This window comes from Phacochoerus africanus, chromosome 11, assembly GCF_016906955.1.
Source record: "Phacochoerus africanus isolate WHEZ1 chromosome 11, ROS_Pafr_v1, whole genome shotgun sequence".
NCBI classification, from domain to species: Eukaryota; Metazoa; Chordata; class Mammalia; order Artiodactyla; family Suidae; genus Phacochoerus; species Phacochoerus africanus.
Window position 1 is genome coordinate 86360576 of NC_062554.1, and position 20495 is coordinate 86381070.

Below are 20495 nucleotides of genomic sequence, written 5' to 3' on the forward strand. Positions count from 1 at the left end.
CACTAGGACCCTGGAGTTCCCGTCCGTGGCAAAGTAGTTAACGACTCCAACTAGGAACCATGAGGTTGCGGGTTCAATCCCTGACCTTGCTCAGTGGGTTAAGGATCCGGCGTTGCTGTGAGCTGTGGTATAGGTTGCAGATGCAGCTCGGATCCCACACTGCTGTGGCTGTGGCATAGGCCAGTGGCTACAGCTGTGATTAGACCCCTAGCCTGGGAACCTCCATATGCCATGGGAAGAGGCCCTAGAAAAGGCAAAAAGACAGGAAAAAAAAAAAAATTCGCTAGAGACCCATCATGGGCATCATCTGTTTGGTGGTATAACCTCAAAAAGTTACTTTCATAATTCAAACACATATGAAATAAGGTCACTGTATATGAAATCATCTTTTTTTTGCAGGGGGGGGGGGGGAGGGCACAGCTTGCAGTGGCTGGCAGTGGGATCTCAGTTCCCAGATGAGGGATTGAATCCGGGCCACAGCAGTGAAAGCACTGAATCCTAACCACTACAGTACCAGAGAACCCCCCAAATCATCTAATTTTAAGTATAAAAGCTTTAATCACGGACATATATTTTGCTTAGTAAGAGCATACAGGTTTAATATGATATACTGTAATTATGCAAAAGTATGTTTTTCACTTAGCATACAATTTCCTTATTTCTACATCAAATTGTTACCAAATTTACTACTTTACTATTTTCCCTATTCTGACCAAAAAGAGATTTAAAATTTTTGTTCATGTTTTAAATGAACTATTCATTCAAAAGTAACTTCATAGTTCATTTGCATAACGAGGGTAGCTTTTGAAGCCTTCTATAAAGAGCTCTCTTTAAAATAGTTTTCTTTGTAATAAAAATAAATATCTATCATTCTCATTTTCCAAGTTTAACAATGCAAAAAAAATCAAGCGTGTCAAATTAATCAAATGAGGTGCGGTTAATCAACTTATTCTGACAACAAATTTGAATGAGTGGAACAATTATTAAATTTCAAGTCCCATATATAGTTAATACTTTAAATAACGGAGGCTGAGTGATTTCTTTGTAAAATTCACTTCAATTCTCTATGCATAAAACTCTAATCTATAAATAAGGGAAGTCTTGCTAGATAACATACAAAGTCCCTTTTCACTGATTCTGAATCTGTACCATTTCTTCAATATTGACAAAAATCTGGAGTTGGACAATTAAAATTGTTCATGAAAAGAATCAAGAGTAAAAGTAAAGAAATAGCAAAGGCTTTGCCTTCGTTAGGTACAGCACTGTTAAACCCATGCAAAACGGGGGAGGGGGAGACCAGGCCTCTAACCACTCCCCCGGAAGCCTGTGGAACAACAATATGAAACTCTGGGCCTCTCCCAGATCTTACACAATCAAGTCAAACCCCTAAACAAAAAAATATATATAAGACTAGGACTTCCTATGAAGTTCAACCCATCTAGATGTTAAAGTGTCTCCTGAGAACCATTTACCAAATTCCCAACTGTCGTCCACCCTGAGACAGCTGAATTGTATTTTCCAGACTAATTATGAACCCACTATGCCCTGTTACTTTTGGTCACCACCAACAGATAAATTTATGCAGTTATTAGTCCTCTCCTCTACTCTAACCACTGGGTCGTCCTCCTTATTCCCTCCTTTATCCAACTTCCCTCTGCTTTCCTTCCTCCCAAAACCTCCCTCTAGGTTTACTCTGTTCCATGGTAAAAATAAACACATCTATATCCTTAACAATTTCACTGTTTGCTTTAAATAAAAACTGCTTTTCCTACAGCATTCTCATTCTTTCATTTATCATATACCCCAATTTCATCATGCAAGGTCATGGTCCCAACCATAATTCCCAGCTAGTTTCCTGTTTAAAAAAACCCAGTGTCTTGCTGTGCAATTGCTGAATTGTTGCACATTAGAATTACCTAGAGGCATTTTAAAGTCCCAGTGCCCAAGTTACACCCTGTACAAACTAAATGAGAATTAACAGAGGATGGGAGCTAGCCACTGGAATTTCCAGCATGCAGAAAAATTGGGGTAAGAGCATTAGTAGTTGGTAAAGTTCCCCGGGTGATTCCAATGTGCAATCACAAGTGCAAATCACTAATCCCCAAGGCACTCCTCATCATTCACTCAAAATCCTTTGACACACAGCAGACTATTTTTCTCTGTCCTAAATACTACATAACCCTGAATTATTTCAACATACATCCATCCAACACCACTTTTAATATCACAAGCATTTTGCCTCCACCAACTTTCACTGCAACTCCACTTTAGCCACCAAAGTGGAATTTATAAGACTACACTCCAGACTTCATCATCACTTTGTCTTCTCTGAATGGGAAATGTGAAAAGTAAACATCCAACTCTCTGACCACAATCTTCCAGTTCTAAATTAGTTATACCTACTGCATCTATTTTTCATTATCATTTACAGTTGCAGACATTTAATTCTTCTACTCTCTCCTTAGCCCACTTCTGTATTCCCTTCCCTATCCAGATAGGACTCCACAGTTCACCATTTCAACCACTCTCTTGCCAGTATCCTCATCTATCACATTACGCTGGAATTGCCTGTGTATTTTTCTGTATATAACATATGCTCTAAGTCTCATGAGGACATAATTTGTGCCTGTTTTGTTCACTGACATATTCCTAGTGCCAAGTATAACATTCGGCACATCCAGTACATTCTGAGTTAAGTATATATCAAATACACAATAGATCTTCGCATTAATCATCTAAATCAAGAGTATATATACATCAATTCCTTTCTCATCATTAATTGGCATCATAATACTTAGATTTCACTTGTCCCTGGTTTCTGTGTCAAATCAGTTCAGTGAGCAACTACAATTTACCAAGCAGAGGGAAGGGGGAAGGATAAGAATATCAAGTGTAACAATGTGTAACACTCAGACTGTTTTCAAAACAAAAAAGGCAAATACTTTCACTTTTTACTAAATACACTTCTATACTAGTCTACTTTTCAAGCAGCATAAACTTTTAAATATATATATTGCAACTACTACTTTATTGTTTTTAGATTACATTCACTTTTCCTACTAAAGACACACCATATCCTTTAACTCATTTCTTTTTCTTTTTTTTTTTTTTTGGTCTTTCTAGGGCCACACCCTCGGCAAATGAAGGTTCCCAGGCTAAGAGTCTAATCAGAGCTGTAGCTGATGGCCTACACCTCAGCCACAGCAATGCCAGATCCGAGCCAAGTCTGCAAACTACACCACAGCTCATGGCAATGCTGGATCCTTAACCCACTGAGTGAGGCCAGGGATCGAACCTGCAACCTCATGGTTCCTAGTAGGATCTGTTAACCATTGTGCCACAATGGGAACTCCTAACTCATTTTATTTATATTCAATTAACAGTCATATAAAATATTTAAGTGAATACAATATTATGAACATTTATTTCTATCAAGCAATGATCATAAAAGGCTGTCATAAAACTTGTACTCCACCAAGTGAAAAATATGAAACTAACATCCTCTTTGAGAAAGCAAGACAAAACAGGTGGTCAAATGATGGTAATAACAAGGGAACAGCTTAATGCACACCTTTAAAATGGATTTGATATGGAAAATATTAAAAAATGACAGTATTTTTATATTATCAAGTTCTAATTATTAGTAAATAAAAATTTTAAAACGAGTAAGTTTAACACTAAGAAGGTGGAGGTAATGAGCAAGAGACTGCTCCAAGTGACTGTGAAGAGGCAGCTGGACCATAATCAGAGTAGATCCTCAAGAATATCATGATCTGAGCTATAATTCCTGGACAAGGAGTGCTGCTGAAAAAAATAAGCCAGCCAGTTAGGGATCTGCAAAGTTAAGACCCAGAGACTCAGAATGGGCTGGGAGAAAAAAATAATGCATAAACTCACCAATTTGTGATTAGAAGATACATATGTGTGGGGTAAGAAAGGGGGAGATGATTAACACCAAATCCCAGCACAAAGACAATCTCACTAACTTAGGTAGTCCTATAAATTTCCCATTAGTAGTGCCTATTATTTGACTGAATATTCTTAGCTATCAGATATTAACTTGTAGAGCTTTTTGATTCAAAAAATATACTTTTATAAATTATAAAATACTCTTCAACCTAATTGATTTTTTTAAAGTTTTTATATAATCAACACACCCACTATTTGTAAAGTTCTTTATTTGTTTATTTTTCTGTACCTTTGTTGTGTTCACCTTTCAAGTTGTCTCCAACCTCCCTCTAGTCCATTTTCTCCTATTTGGCTAACTCTTACCAGGATTAGACTACTGCAACAGTTTAACTGTTGAACACTTAGGTACTATTCAGGAAAAGAGCATCAGATATTAGTAATACTAAATGTTAAAATAGCTGAGTATATTAACAGTTGCAATCTGATTCAACACCTTGAGGAAAATTCTAGGAATAAAAATGCCACCTCAAGTAATCTCAAGAAGAGAAATCAAGAACAAATTCTAAATGTACCATAATGTGACTTGGAGAAAATACTGGATGACACATAATATCACACTATCTTAAAATCAGACCATTATTTCCCAGAATCTATGTAAGAACTAAATTGAGGCAAAATTTCATTTCAGACTTAACTCTTCAATTAAAATTGTACAAGCTCCATCAGTTTTATAATTTTCAAGCCTCAAATGACAGTGAATCCAAGAACCATTCTCCATACATGTCCTGTTGTGACACAACTCTAGCCTGAAAATAAAAGATGTCACAATAGGAAGAATCACATACTCTCTCACGCACCAAACCACAGCCAGGCTAAAAATAGCTTCAGGGTTCCAGGAGCAAAACCAATTCAGGTTTAAATGTAGTAACATCCAAGGACTCTCCAATAATGCAGGGCTAAGGTCAAAAGTAAAGCAGGACTCACATTATGAGTTTCACAGATGCATCAAAATTAAAAGATCTCTCAGGAAACTGGAGAAAACAGTGCAGTAATCTAACAACGGTGAATTATTACAGTGAATTATTCCAGTTAACTCTATGTGAGCCTCTGGTACTAACTGATAGACCATTATTTTAATTTTCACCACTGAACACAGTAGAATTATTTTACTGAATTTTTCTGGTATGTATTATTTTTGAATATACAATGTAATTATAGATGAGTGAAATAATCTAACAATGCTCTAACAGTGACATGGAGAGGTATTTTAGTTAAGAGATTGTAGTAGCACAAAAATCTGCATTACTGTACTATTATAAAAGTTTTCTTTAAGTTCAGTTCAGGAATACACACAGAGTCACAATAAAATTCAGCAAGAGATACAAAATGAAATCCAATTTACTCTTACACTACAATCTGTTACATGAAAATAACATCAATCTAATTAGGTTTTTCCCTATAGGAAAAATTAAAACAGAATTACATTCTGTCTGGTAATCACCTTTTTTCCTACTTGTTTTTGTCTGTACTGTGATCCCAACCAAAATATTCAACCACAGTGCCTGATGGGAGTTCCCATTGTGGCCCAGCAGGTTAAGAATCCCTAGTATCCATGAGGATGCAGGTTCGATCCCTGGCCTCACTCAGTAGGTTAAGGGGTCTGGTGTTGCTATGAGCTGTGGTGTAGGTTGCAAACCTGGCTTGGATCTGGCGTTGCTGTGACTGTGGCACAGACTGGCAGCTGCAGCTCTGATTCGAGCCCTAGCCTGGGAACTTCCATAAGCCGAGGGTGTCACCCTAAAAACAAAAAAGACTAAATAAATTTAAAAAAAATTTTAAATGCCTCGTGGACATAGATGATAGCCAATCCTAGAAGGGCAATTAGTGTGACAGTTTAAATTTATCAAAGACAATTTTTAACTTAGTAATATTTCACTTTTACTTTTATTTTACCAGAGGGAATATTTGACATTCTTTTATTCAAGAGATATTTAGTGAAGACTAAGTGTTAAATGTTAAACTCTGTTCCAGGCACTGTGACTATAATGGTAAGCCACATATTCAGGAGTTTACATGAATATGTAATATATGGGAGTAGTAACCAAGCTAAATCTTTCAGTAAAATTTGGTACACCTCTAAGGAGATGTAAAGAGTCTTCAGAAAAACAAAACGAAACAAAAAAAGGCAGATTCACAGTTTAGTGTGTGTTTCAAATCTCTATTCTCCTTTTTTCCCCACTTTTCACTGTGAATTAGCTTGGAGCAAACAATGACAGCAGAAATGAGGTGACTCTTCAGTTGCAAGAAGCTCATTTTAGATCTGCCATCTCATCCAAACTGGTAAGCTTTACCTGGAGTTATAAAGCAAAGGGAAGTAATTACCTTTTAATTACATTCTCCAACCTTTCCTTCCTTTTAATTTTTCACCCTTTAATTATGTGATTTGTTTTATTCTGACAAAAGACCTCAAGGCTTCAGGTGAATGATGGCCAAGCTGGCACAACTCAGCTCTAACAGTGAATTTTCTAAGGGCAGGTTTCAGCACCAGAACTTAGCATGTGCCTAAAACACAGTAGGTATATTTGGGGGATAAAGTGACCCAAAAAATTTATCACCAATGCAAGCTGCAACCAAAGCCTAAAAACTGTACAAAACAATAGCTTTTAAGAATTTACCAAGGTTGGAGTTCCGACTAGGAACCATGAGGTTTCGGGTTCGATCCCTGGCCTCGCTCAGGGGGTTAAGGATCCGGCGTTGCCACGAGCTGTGGTGGAGGTCACAGACTCAGCTCGGATCCTGCATTGCTGTGCCTCTGGCGTAGGCCGGCGGCTACAGCTCCAATTAGACCCCTAGCCTGGGAACCTTCATATGCCGAGGGTGTCGCCCCAGAAAAGGCAAAAAAGACCAAAAAATAATAATAACTTACCAAGGTTGATTAAAAATAAAAGTTTTTTTCTCACAAATATTTCATAATATGTACACCCAAAATGACTACTAACCCTCAAATAAGTAAACTTTTCAAAATATTTTTGGGAACTTACCTTTCAGAAATTACTTGGAATCAGTTTACCAATTACACAAGAAAGTACCCTCGTTATTAGTTGGCAAGGCATGCTTTTTTTTCTTTTCTTTTTTCTTTTAGTCTATTCCCTGCCTCTCTTGTAACTATACCACCGGCCAGGGACCTCCTTTTTCTACTAGGATCCCCCCACTCAACCACTGAGAAGCTAGCAAAGCCATAAAGTTAGATGGAGCCTAGGAGTTGAATTCATATTACTGCAAGATATACAGATTAAAAAACTGATGTTTTAGCCACTAATACTTGTATTCTGATTGACAGTTTACAGATTTACTCTCCTTTTATTTGATTTTCACAACAACGTGAGAATAGCTAGGAAGGTGCTGTTATTATCCCGATTTTACACAGTAGGAAACTAAGGCTCAGAAAGTTCAAACAACTTCTCCAATATCACATCATAAATAAGCAGTGAAATTATAATGCTTAACATACAGGTCAGATTTGGGTAGCCTCACTACTGTGGTAAATATACATCACCATGACTCCAGCCCATTATTCAATTTTGACCGTCTTTAAACATGACTTAATCAAAGTTCCCTCTAGTCACAAGAATATAAGACAACCGTAATATCAAAATTAAATTTGAATTATCACACTGTACAAACTATACTTCAATAAAACTTTTAAAAATGGGAAAAAAAAAACCTTGACTCAGAAATAGTCAATTGCGTGGCACTTGATAGTCCATGAAAACAAAGAATTTCAAAACACAATTTAAAAAGCCAACCCTGAAAACCTCACTCAGGAATGCCATAAAATCACTTAGCTTTGCCACCAAATGGCTAGTTGGTAAGAAGCCAGCATTGGAAACTCCTTCCCATGCTAGAACCTGTTTTATTCCTCTTCCAGAAGCTAATGCTCCCCCTTTTTCCATCATTACTCAGCTAACAGAAATTAGTTGATTCCACCTAAAACAATCTATTTCAAGCATCCTCTCAAACTCTTTTTACTCCATAAGCATACTCTTTAGTCCACAGTTAATACAGAAATGACACGAAATATATAAGTAAGCATGAGCACATCTAACAGTGTAATGAAATTAAGAGATAAAGCACCATTTACATAAAAATCTTTATATGTTGCTGGTAGTTACTACATACAGAAATAAAAAGCCATTCATTTTGCAGTGGCCTTATGATTCACAAACCAATGCCTTGTATCTTTCTTTTTTATTTAATTTTTTTGCCTTTTCTAGGGCTGCTCCTGCGGCATATGGAAGTTCCCAGGTTAGGGGTCCAATTGGAGCTGTGGCCACCGGCCTATGCCAGAGGCACAGCAACGCGGGACCCAGGACGAATCTGCGACTAACACCACAGCTCACAGCAATGCCGGATCCTTAACCCACTAAGCAAGGGCAGGGATCGAACCCGCAACCTCATGGTTCCTAGTTGGATTCGTTAACCACTGAGCCACAACGGGAACTCCTCCTGCCTTGTATCTTTAAAAGTACAAACATCTGTACTTATTTCTCAGTTCTCTCAAATTTAATTCCCTATTTCCTCAAATAAAATAATTTTATAACTTGCAGTAATTAATTCAAAACTTTTAAACCATGGACTAGTTGTAGACTTTAAAAAAAAAAAATCACACATATTGCTTTTGTTTGCAGTTCTAACAACCAGCTAGCTTCTTGCTAATGAAATGTGATGAAAATGGGCTAGAATAATAAAATATAATAAAAATAATAACTAAAATATAATTTATTTATAAATTATCTGAAAAGCTGTAATCAACGGGGAAAAAAAATAAAACAAAGGCCCTATAGAATTCCTGAGAAATGGCTGGCAATATTCAACTTGGCTTGGCAGAGTGGCAAGCTAGACTCATTCTAGACAGTGATGTCCTTTCACTTCCCTTATAAAATCTCTTTCCCAACTCTTAACATCCTTTAAATGTCAATGGACCTATGGTTCTTGTTCTGGTTAGTAGCCTTTATAATGTCATTAATTAATAATTAAAGAAATAGCTCATGTAGTCATCCCATGAGTATTTCTCTTAACAAATATATTAACCAACAAAATCAAGTCACATCTTTTTTTTTTTTTTTTTGGTCTTTTTGCCTTTTCTAGAGCTGCTTCCAGCGGCATATGGAGGTTCCCAGGCTAGGGGTCTAATTGGAGCTGTAGCCACCAGCCGAGGCCAGAGCCACAGCAACATGGGATACGAGCCGCGTTTGCAACCCATATCACAGCTCACGGCAACGCCGGATCCTTAACCCACTGAGCAGGGTCAGGGATTGAACCCACAACCTCATGGTTCCTAGTCGGATTCCTTAACCACTGCGCCACGACAGGAACTCCTCAAGTCACATCTTTTTACTAAGCACTTAATATGGGAATGAGTGTGTGTGTGTCTTTCAAAACAGCTATGAAAGTCCAAAGACTCTCCCTTGACTCACAACTTACCATATTTCAGGATCTCCCAAAGTGAAATACAAGAAACTCTATAATTCTCTATGTTAAGAGTTCTCAGAGAAACAGAACCAATTAATTTTCTTTAAAGGAGATCTTTTTTGGAGTTCCCATCATGGCTCAGGGGTTAATGAATCTAACTAGCATCCATGAGGAGGGAGGTTTGATCCCTGGCTTTGCTCAGTGTGTTAAGGATCTGGTGTTGCCGTGAGCTATGACATAGGTTGAAGACGAGGCTGGGATCTGATGTTGTTTTATGGAGTAGGCTGGCAGCTATAGCTCTGTGTCGACCCCTAGCCTGGGAAACTACATATGCCGCAGAAGCGGCCCTAAAAAGCAAAATAAATAAATAAATAAACCAGATCTTTTTTGGCCGCACCTGCAGCATGCAGAAGTTCCCTGGCCAGGGATCAATCCCGTGTGCCATGGCAGTGGCAACACCAGATCCTTAACTCACTGCACCACCAGGGAATTCCTAAAGGCAATTTAATTTGAGGGACTATCTCACAAGATTATGAAAGCTAAGAAAGTTCCATCATCTACCATCTACAGGCTGGAGAGCCAGGAAAGCCAGTGCTGTGATTCAGCCCAAAGGCCTAGTAATCAGGGGAGATGATGGTATAAATCCCAGCCCAAGAGCAAAAGAAGAAATAAGATGTCCCAGCTCAAACAGATATGCATACAAAAGGGGCATATTCCTTCTTTCTACTGTTCTATTCATGCCAGTGAATAGAAATTCTCAACAGATTTGGTGGTGCTCACCTGTAAAGGGCAATCTACTTTAAGGCGTCCACCAATTCAATGCTAATCTTATTTATCCTCATCCTGCTACACCCTCCAAGCAATACCAAGAAATAACGTTTAATGTGGCACTCCATGGCCAGTCAAGTTGACACAAAAAATTAACCACCACAGTCTCAGTGGATAAACAACTTTGCAGTACAATGCAAATTCTATCTCCTGCTCGGAGAATAAATCACGTTTCAAAACGGAGAAGTCCTATTTAACTTCCTTTAGGCAAATCTTCCAAATTTATTTGAACCACAAAATTTTACTCCCTTAACTATTAATCTGGGACTTCTTAAAGCGCAGTTTATGCCTTACCCATCTGTATCATATTTGTTAACCACAAAATCAAAAGTTAGTGTTAGTATATAAAAATCAATAAATCTGGAAGTAACTTAATACTACAAACAATTTTTATATATTTATTAATGCCCTACATTTACAACCCGAACACTACTAAGTTTAAATAACTACAATTTTTATTAACTACAATTTTCATTCACTATTTTTAAAAGCACAAATGTCAACAGGCTAATAATTGGTTTTTATATAAAAATAACCTCCAGAACATGCACTGGTACAAATTCAGCCTATTTTCCTACATCTTCTATACCTTTCAGTTTTCTGTTATATTTCATTATATTCAAATGCTGTGAAAATTCAGATTAAATGAAACAAATTCTCAGTTAAATATCCCATACTCTAAATCTGATATATGGAAGTTTACGCCTACTTAAAAAAGAATAGATGGAGGTTGAGTGGATAAGTAGTAAACAAATAATTTTCAAGTATATTATGGCAGATTTTTGGACAAATGTAGGAGGAACACTAAGAGTAACAAGTGCTGAAAAAATTTAAATGGACATTGGCAGGGGTAGAGGTAGGTGGGGGGGCAGTGTAGAGGAGGACACCTCTCAACCCTATATGATTAAAATGAAAAAGATACAAGCACTTTAAAATAGCTAAGTCTCCTAAATATTTCAATAATATTTGGAATGAAAGTAATACAAATTGAAGCCCAAAAGTTTAAACTGAGAACTAATGCCTAATGGGGCTGTACTTTCAATTCACACAATTCTATCATCACACAATTCTATAATATCTCACAGGTTTCTAAGTTCAATGTACATATTAATTTCCTCAACTGAGTAATTTCCCCTTTTAGTTTAACTTAATGTAGCCCTTAATTGATCACTCACATGGTTTCTTAGCTCTGAAAAGGTTTCAAAGATCTATTATGACAAAATGCAAAACTGAAAAGTTTCATGTTTATCACTATCACCTCACATGAATTTTATTATTATGTATCTATATATTTGATATCCCTACCTCCGTTTAAAAAAACAAACAAAAAAAAGTATACTGATGATTACCAAGTACCAAAGAAACTTTTTTTTTTTTTTTTAGGGCCGCACCTTCACTATATGGAGGTTTCCAGGCTAGGGGCTGAATCAGAGCTACAGCTGCCAGCCACAGTCACAGCCACAGCCGCAACAGATCCAAGCCACCTCTGCAACCTACACCACAGCTCATGGCAACGCCGGATCCTTAACCCACTGGGCAAGGTCAGGGACCGAACCCTCAACCTCACAGTTACTAGTCGGATTCGTTAACCACTGAGCCACGACGGGAACTCCAACAGCACATAATTTGGAATAAGAGGTCCCATGGTGACTCCTGACTCTCACAGTTGTATGATTTTTAAGCAAGCTATTTTAACTCTCAATCTCGTGTTCTCATCTGGCTCGTGGGAAAATTTCACCTACTTAATGCTGAGATGTAAAAGAACCAATAACGTGTATGACTCCCCACTTTCTGAGCACAGTAAATGGTTGTTGAACATGAAAATCTTTCAGAGCATAGCTCACCATTATACATTTTGAGATCTAACATAAAACAAATCACATCCCCAAAACCTGCTGATGTACATTAGCACTAAGGGAAGTAGTAAAAAGAAATCCTATGCTACAAATTTTTTAGTCATCAATATTGAGTAGTTTTATGTCCAAAATATTTCAAAATAGTACTATTTCTGAACCTGGTCCAAAAAAAAAAGCTAAGGTAAAGCAAAAAGTCTTTATCAAGTAATGATAATTTTCAGTTTATCTACTACAATATTCGGACAAGGAAGTAGTATGTTTTAAAATCTAACAAGAGAGGAGTTCCCATCGTGGCGCAGTGGTTAACGAATCCGACTAGGAACCATGAGGTTGCGGGTTGGGTCCCTGGCTTTGCTCAGTGGGTTAAAGATCCGGCATTGCCGTGAGCTGTGGTGTAGGTTGCAGACGAGGCTCGGATCCCACATTGCTGTGGCTCTGGCTCCGATCTGACCTCTAGCCTGGGAACCTCCATATAGGTTCAAGAAATAGCAAAAAGACAAAAATAAATAAATAAATAAAATAAAATCTAACAAGAGAGCTGAAAACTACTCATTGAGAGCAAAATGGTTCTGCGCTGAGAGTCAGGAGATGAGATTCTAGTTTCACCTTTGCCACTGAAAATTGTTTGGCCTTGGACAAGTCTCTGGGCTTCAGTTTCCTAATCTATAAAATGACTACTAACAACCATAGATAAGATCCAAGTACCATTCAATCTGGACCTTACTTTGGAGAGGCAATCCAGCTTAGTGGTTAACAATAAACTGGGCAGAGACAGGTGAGGGTAGAACCATGGGGCTGCCACTTGAAAGCTATGCATGGCACACACACACAAAACACTGAAGCACATCTAACTACTGTCATAACTTACTGTTTAAAATACTTCTCTGAAACATGAAATTATTTTAAAACATAGAAGCTTTGAAAGTTCAGCTTTTCCAAATCAAGACTATCATTTTACTAGCCCGCGCTGAGTTCATGTGAAAGCATTACAACTCCTCTAAGTGTCCTAGCCTAAGCCAAAAGATCCTTAATCAAAGATCTTTAATCAAAAGATCATCTCATAAAATAGTGTATTAATATACACTATCAAAAATGTATTAGAAGTCTAATTATTCTCATCAAAATGTCACACTAAAGGTAAAAATAGAACTTTTGCTACTTCTAAGTCTTTTTTTTTTAAACTAATACTGCTAACAACAACAGAAGCTTATGATATACCATAATCCTGAAAATAAAACTAACTACAGGAATGAAAAGTTTGTAGAATTTAGACAATAAAGTGCAGTACAAACTACTAGAAGTAGCTTATGAGTTAAAATTAGCCAATAAGTATTTACCAGGCACATAATATATCAGGCTCTGTGTCGTTATTAAAAACAAATACTAAAGTATTAAGTTCCTCAGTGTTAATAAAGTTGGAAAGCCAAGTCCCTTATTACCACAATTTCACACATCAACAACCACTCATTTACAAACGTTTATTTCCTTGTTAGCCCAAGCAAGAATACTTCCCTTTGTCCATTAAAATTGTTTCCTATCCTTAGTTCAGCCCTCAAAGATGCCCAAACTAGTCCCTGACAGCTGACACTGGAATCTTCACAGGACTCCGAGTAGCTTCTAAGATATTTCCTCAAATCTACAAGCGTATACCACAACACGTAACTGTTAACTGGGATCAAGTACCTAGTTACATCAATTTCGTTCTTCCCCTTAAAAGTACTGCTAATAAAGGCAAACTTCTTCAAAAAGTCTGCTTTTTGCAATGGACATCAAGCACTAGAAAGAGAAACTGATTGGCTCGTCATAGTTGCCCTACTTCCATTTCAGGACCAAAGCAGAAAAACTGTCCCACTGAGAGTACCAAGGGAGCCTTGAGCAAATCAAGAGGAGAGATGCTAAAATGAACTTTCTCATACCCACAAATTAAGCGAAAAATGACGGGGTGTGGGAGAGGGAGGTGACATAACTGGGCTATCCAAGTGTCCCCTGAGAAAAAGGTCCTCTTCACCAAGTAGTCAAAGTAGGAGGTGGGAAACAAGCCAGTCTGGCTGAGTGACAAACCCAGGATGCTGACCGAGCTTGGAGGTGGAGGGCCCTGGAGGCCAGGACCCGAGAAGGCAGAGACCTCGGACAAACCGTAAGGGAACAGGAACCAGCAGCAACGCAGAGAGACCTAACGCTGCCACAGAGAGCGTGTAAGGAGACGCCACGAAGGGAGCGGCAGGTTAGGCAGTAGCGACAGCAGGAGGAAGATCAGTGCCAGGGGCAAGTGGCAACTGCGAAAGAGGCACAGGAAGCCAGAGGTGGTGGGACTCTGTTGAGTCAGCACAGCTCTTATTCAGGGGGCACTTGTAGGACCCCCGCTGCTCCTCCGGCCCCAGGGCCTGCTGCCTATGGTCCAGCCTGGCGGCGGCAGAAATGATGTTATCTGACTAGCCGGGGTCGCCCCTTCCCCATTTCACGGGTAAACACTGGCCGCCGTCGCCGCTTACCTCTGTTAACATTATTACACCCCGGGGAAGTGAGCTCCTCCCTAGCCTCGCCGCATGGCAACAGCCGTAGCAGCAGCGAAAACTGCCCAAGCCGCCGCCAACGGCGGCGACAGCTCCTTCAGTCCTCTCCCGGGCGGCGGCTTTACTCGGCTTCGCTGGCTTCCCCCCGGCCCGGCTGCTCGCGACGGACGCGCCGCCATCTTGGAAGAGCGACGTCCGCGTCTCCCCGCGACGTGCGCTCCCATTGGCGGGCGCCGGGGCAGCTGGCGTCTCGTGACTGTCGCCATAGCGCCGGCGCGCGAGGAGGCGGAGGCGGACGGCCGGAGATCCACTAGGCGCCTGCTTCAGGGGTTCCGCCGCTGGGCTCACGGGCCGACCGGGGACCGTGGGGAGTTGAGAGACGCCCCAGCGCTGCGTCCGCCTGGGAGCCGGCGTGCACGCCTGCGGAGGCCGCTCTTCCTCCGCTGCACCCCGGGGTCGGCTGACCCTGGGGTGGAGCAAGACCGGCGGCGGCCAAGACTTGCACTGATGGCGCTGTGGACCTCCAGCGTCTCGGGGACAAGGCGGCAGATGTCCAGTAGAAAAACTTCCCTCTCGCATTTCCCTGGCTCCGCGGCGACCAAAGAGCAGAAAGGGGATGTTCGGCTTTCTCCACGGCCTGGGCTTAAATGTGATCTGACACTTCTCCCCGCTCAGCCGCTCTCTCCTTCTAAACTTTGACAGAAACTTTCCTTTGTCTTTACCAATCCTTAGCAACTTCTCTACTGGGGTGCGCGACAGGTTGTGGAAGTGATACCAGCATATCAGCTTTACCCAGATCGTAGCACTTACACTTTCGCTGATTTGGTGATTGGCCAGCACCTGTATAACAACGAGGGCTTCGTCTTGCTCCTCATAAAAGACCTCTTAAAAAAAAAAAAAAAATCTAAGTCTAAACCTATTTTGCTTTTTAACCGCAATCTGTGCTTTACTAGTTTCTTGATACTGTGTGTGTGATGGTGAGCAAATTTCAGCAGGTATTGACACAAATAGTCCCAACTTAATGCAACAGTGTGCGTAAAAGCCCCTGAATCTGTCGCTAGATGAGTTACAATGTGTGAAAATAAATGCAATCAACTATACCTGAATTGTAATGGTTGTAATTTACCTGAACCTGCTGTCAAAGTGTGTGTTGCCCTGTTGTACGTTAGAAACAAGGAAATTGACAAGTGAGTTTTCAGACTTGACACACAGAATCCTTCCATCTCTTTTAAGGTGAAACAAAGGCATTCTGTAAAACAGAATCTCCCGCTTCCCCTTTCTTAACAATAGTACTATTGTGTAAAATGAAATTTACTTAATACATTACTTTTAAATTCTCAAAACCTTAAGTAAAGGCGTTACAAACCTGTGTTACCTCCGTTGTGTCTTCATCAAGGAAGCCGAATGGTTCATTTTGGTAGGAAGGAATTCAAAATAAATCCTGATTTTACTCAGTTCAACTAATTGAGGAAAGTAGTTTTGCTGCTGTTTTACTTTCAATTTTTTTTTTGTCTTTTTGTCTTTTTGCCATTTCTTGAGCGGCTCCCGCGGCCTGTGGAGGTTCCTAGGCTAGGGGTTGAATCAGAGTGGTAGTTGCTGGCCTAACCCACCGAGCAAGTCCAGGGATCGAACCGTCAACCTCATGGTTCCTAGTAGGATTTGTTAACCACTGAGTCACCACAGGAACTCCTTGCTGTTGTTTTAATCTTCATCTGATATATAATTTCCATATTACTGGGCCGGCAAGATTCTGACCTCTGCAACAGAAAAAAACCTGTTACTGGTATTGACAGAATAAGCCACAAACAGAAAATAAGATTGGAAAATACTATCTGGCCTAAGACATTAAGGGAAATGAAGAGATACTAGAGACCACAAGGAACCTGGAAAAAGATAACTGTTCCAACCTATAAATAAGAAAACAGAGGAGGCTTATTAATATTTAAGACACCAACTAGTAAATTAAAACTGTAATTTAGGTGTCTGGCCTGAGTAATCTTCTTTCACATTTTCCTCGTGCCAGAAGCAAAGCATTTTTACTTATTTTTAAGGTAAAATAACTGTAGACACAACTTGAGATCTGTACCAACCTGTGAAATGACATTAATATGCTTTTAACATTTAGAAGTTTGTCCATAAACCTAGAAGCAAGCCAAATTCATTAACTCCAAGTTTTCTCAGCCAGAATTCTTTCTGTGACCTAAAAAAAAAAGCCGATGCTGACTAGCCTCCCTAGTCCCAACCCACATCCACCTCTCTGACCTCATTTCTAATAAGCACTTGGTTCTAGCTATCTTGCTCCTGTAACAGTAAGGCATCCTCTAGCCTGGGGCATTTTCACTGACTTGTCTCTTTATCTGGAAGGATCTTTCCACCAAAGACCTACAAGCTAGCTCTCTCACTTCTGTTTCATCTTTGCTCAAATGTCACCCTTTTCAAGGAAGCCTACTAGAACCATCCATTTAAAATGTTGCCCCTACCCCAGCTTCCTCCTAAAAGACCCAGAAAGGAAAAGGCCTAATTAAAACATTGAAAACAAAATCCTTGGTGTTGAAAGAATTTTTTTAATTGACCATTGTGTGTTCTTATCTTGAAATAGTGGGGGAATTACTTTTACTGTCACAAAAATGCCAGAGAAATTTATAATAGAATTTTAAACTAAGCCTTTCCCTTCACCTTATATCACTGCTGACATTTTCAGTGGTGGTAAAAGGATGGGAGGGAAAATACAGATTATATATATATATATATACGTTTTTTAAAAAAACTTGTGTATGTGTGTATATATCGTGGACATTAGTCAAAGTTAATTTGCTAGTGACAAAAACAACAAAGTAAATAAGATATGCCATTTCAGAGCATTTTGGAAGTTGGGAAGGAAAATGCTTACAGAAGCAGCTAGGAAAAAAAAAAGTAAGCACCTAATTTGGCACAGATTGCAGTTTCATTCCATGTAGTCTTAAAAACATCCTATCAGTTATTATAGAGGAAACCTGGGACAGGCTGACCTGAGCTGCTGGGTTCTTTGGCTATCAATCAGAAATTTAAAACAAAACAAAACAATCCATCTTAAGAAACACATGATAAGGATACATCTGTAGCTGTTATGGCAAAAGATTTGATTCCTGAACAGCAGTGTCCAGTCTGTCCAATTAACACAGGAAATGATGACAAAAAGAGGTCAGAGGCAAAAATGAAGTGTGTTGCTTTTAAACAGGCTACTGCCAGTGATTTCTAAACCTCCAAGCGACAATTCAGAATATCCAGTTCTTTTTTTAATTTTAAAGCAAAGCCAAAGATGTTCAGGTTGTCAAGTATTGGCTATAATCCTTCTTGAGAAACTGGAAAAGTATAGCATCAACCTCCCAAGCAAACTTCATCTATCAAACAGTTGTCACATTTAATCTTCTGGTTTCTTAAGCCATTTTATTAACTCCAGTTTCTTCATAATGCAGTATCATCAGTGTCACCTACCACTGCTGCTGAACACTAAATAGTATATACACTCATTAATAAGGTCCAATATCAAAGCCAATGAATCAGTACTGAAATAACGCATTGCCAACAGAGGAGACACATTATAAGAACAGACAACAGCAGGATATCTTCATTCTTTCTTAAGCTTTAGTATGGCAATAGTAAGCAGAAATTTCAGAGCATTTAAGAGCGCTCTGAAGTCTAGCTTCAAATAGCTCAGCATGTGCTTTTTTCTTACATGGAATTTTTTGAGGAAATACTGAAGCAACTCTAGACTAAGAGAGAGATAGTAATAATATGAAGCTTTCCTAACAACAGATGCAGCTATAAAATAATATTCATGTCTCTAAATTAATAGCTCCACAATGGTACCAATATCTTAATAGAAAGAAACATTTTATAAATATGTGCAGGTCTGTGGTATATTTCAGAGGTTTTACCAGACTACTGACAACCCCAGTCAATAGTTACACCATAAAAATTAGACCATGAGTATTTTTTAAACAGTTAATTCTCAATCATGAGTACTATTTTTCAGTATATGAGCTAGGTGCTGTGGAAGGCATTTCACATACATTTAACAATTGAAAAAGACTGTCACAGTAGATCTTAGTACCCTCCTGGCCATGAGAGATTTAGTAATTTTTCCTGGGACATCAATCGAGAATACATATTATCTGCATGCCTTGATGTTGACCTTGATCACCTGATTGAGATGCATTAGGTTTCTTCACTGCAAAGTTACTATCCCCCCCCCACACCCTTCTTTACTATATTTCTTAGAAGGAAGGCAATATGCACAGCCCACACTTAAGCAGCAGTATCTTATGCTCCTCTCTGAGTATAAATCTACATAAATTTTTTCAAATTATTTTGCATAGGACACTTATCGATTCTCCATTGTTTATGAGTCAACCATTTGTTTATATGAGTATGTACGCATAGATACTTATTTATACTTTGAGTTAAATCCAATACACTTTTATTTTGTGCTTATATTGTCTTAGCTTCGGCCATTGAGAGCTCTTTCAGTTGTCCTATGTCCTTTTAGTATATTCTCATCAATGTGGGAAGGGTTTTTGTTTTGTTTTTGAGCACTGCTTTATATTCAGGTCCTTCAAGGTACTCCAGGCTCATCACACCTCAGGCCTAGAATCAGCCATTTCTCTAAGGAAGTTTGGTTCCTTTATTGGGAAATGGTGTTAGAAACCAAGATCTAGGCATTGAGATATGTTCTCTGCTCACCATAATGTCCTGTCTTTGAAGTTGAGAAAGCAAGGAAATATGTGCATGAACACTATCTAATTTCTGTATGGAACCACCTGTACCTATATTAAACTAAACATGAATTCATATTGATGTCTCCAGCTCAAACCTATTACCAGATAGATCATTCTAGTCTTCCTTTTCTTACCTATAAATTTTCATTCCAACCATGAGAAAGCTGGTTTCTACTGTTAGCCATCCATTTATTTACTTGTTCAGTTTCAGCATACATGGATAGCAGTATTAGAATTGCTAACCCATAACCCCTTGTAAAGCAACTTTATAAATTAGAGTACAATGTCTAAATGTAGTTTCTTTTATCTTTAGTCTTACAAAATTCAGTCGTTTTCAAAGTTGCTTAGTTCAGCACCTATTCCTCTGCCTCCTTCAGTAAGATAATTTTTTATATGTTAAAACAGTTAGATTCTCTTGTTGCAGTCTACTTTCCTTCTTGAGATTCCCCCAACCTCCTAAATAATTTGAATTTTTAAATTTGCATAGCTTAAGTTTCATTTTTTGTGCTGACCTTTGACAAAGGCATGTCACATCATACAGAATAGTTTCATGGCCTTAAAATGTAAAGCAAAAGAGAAATGCATAATGAAATTATTTTTACATTTTTTTCTGTAGATGTAAACAGCTAATGATTTTATGCAATAAATTTCACTTGGACAAAGAGATATCAATAAGTATATATGCATATATATTATATACATATATATTATATTAGATATATTAAACACGTAATCCTCTATGATACCTGATATTAAATTCTTGCCATGTGCTAGAAATTCTAAGTGATTCACAACAACCACAGAAGATAGGAACTGTTATTATTCCCATTTTACAAATGAGGAAATTGGGGCCCGGAGAGTCAAATTTTTTGTCTAAGTTATGCAACTAGTAGTAGAGATAATATTTAATGAAAAAATTTAAAATATACATACATATGTGTATATATATACTATCGATGCCTGAAAGATGTTACCAGAATACGGGTTGTTATTCATGTAGTCGAAGAATGAACTCTGTGAACACACAGGCAGCAAGCAAGCAAAATATTTATTAAAGGAAAGCAAATAGCTCCCAGGGCTGCTGGAAGAGGGGAGAAGAGCCCTTGCTCTCTATTGTCCTATAGGGGTTTATATCCCTTAAAGATGGGGGGATACCAACG

The 20495-nt window shown here is 38.7% G+C and overlaps 2 protein-coding genes across 3 annotated transcripts in view; one reads left to right on the forward strand and one right to left on the reverse strand.

The window, feature by feature from the left end:
* SNX13 (sorting nexin 13) overlaps nucleotides 1–14685 on the reverse strand; it is a 119891-nt gene extending 105206 nt beyond the window's left edge. For both annotated transcript variants that reach the window (XM_047751956.1, XM_047751955.1), the window contains exon 1: nucleotides 14558–14685. In XM_047751956.1, coding sequence (XP_047607912.1) covers nucleotides 14558–14569 — 12 coding nt within the window. In that variant the 5' untranslated portion in view covers nucleotides 14570–14685. The remainder of the gene's footprint in view (nucleotides 1–14557) is intronic.
* On the forward strand, nucleotides 14612–15946 carry LOC125110595 (uncharacterized). The gene has a single exon (XM_047751958.1). It carries the CDS (start codon nucleotides 14612–14614, stop codon nucleotides 15275–15277), a length of 666 nt encoding a protein of 221 aa, XP_047607914.1. The 3' UTR covers nucleotides 15278–15946.
* The last annotated feature ends 4549 nt before the right edge of the window (nucleotides 15947–20495 follow it).

Excerpts from the sequence above, each read along its gene's own strand:
- LOC125110595 (XM_047751958.1), top strand. The coding sequence starts at position 14,612 with ATGGCAACAGCCGTAGCAGCAGCGAAAACTGCCCAAGCCGCCGCCAAC.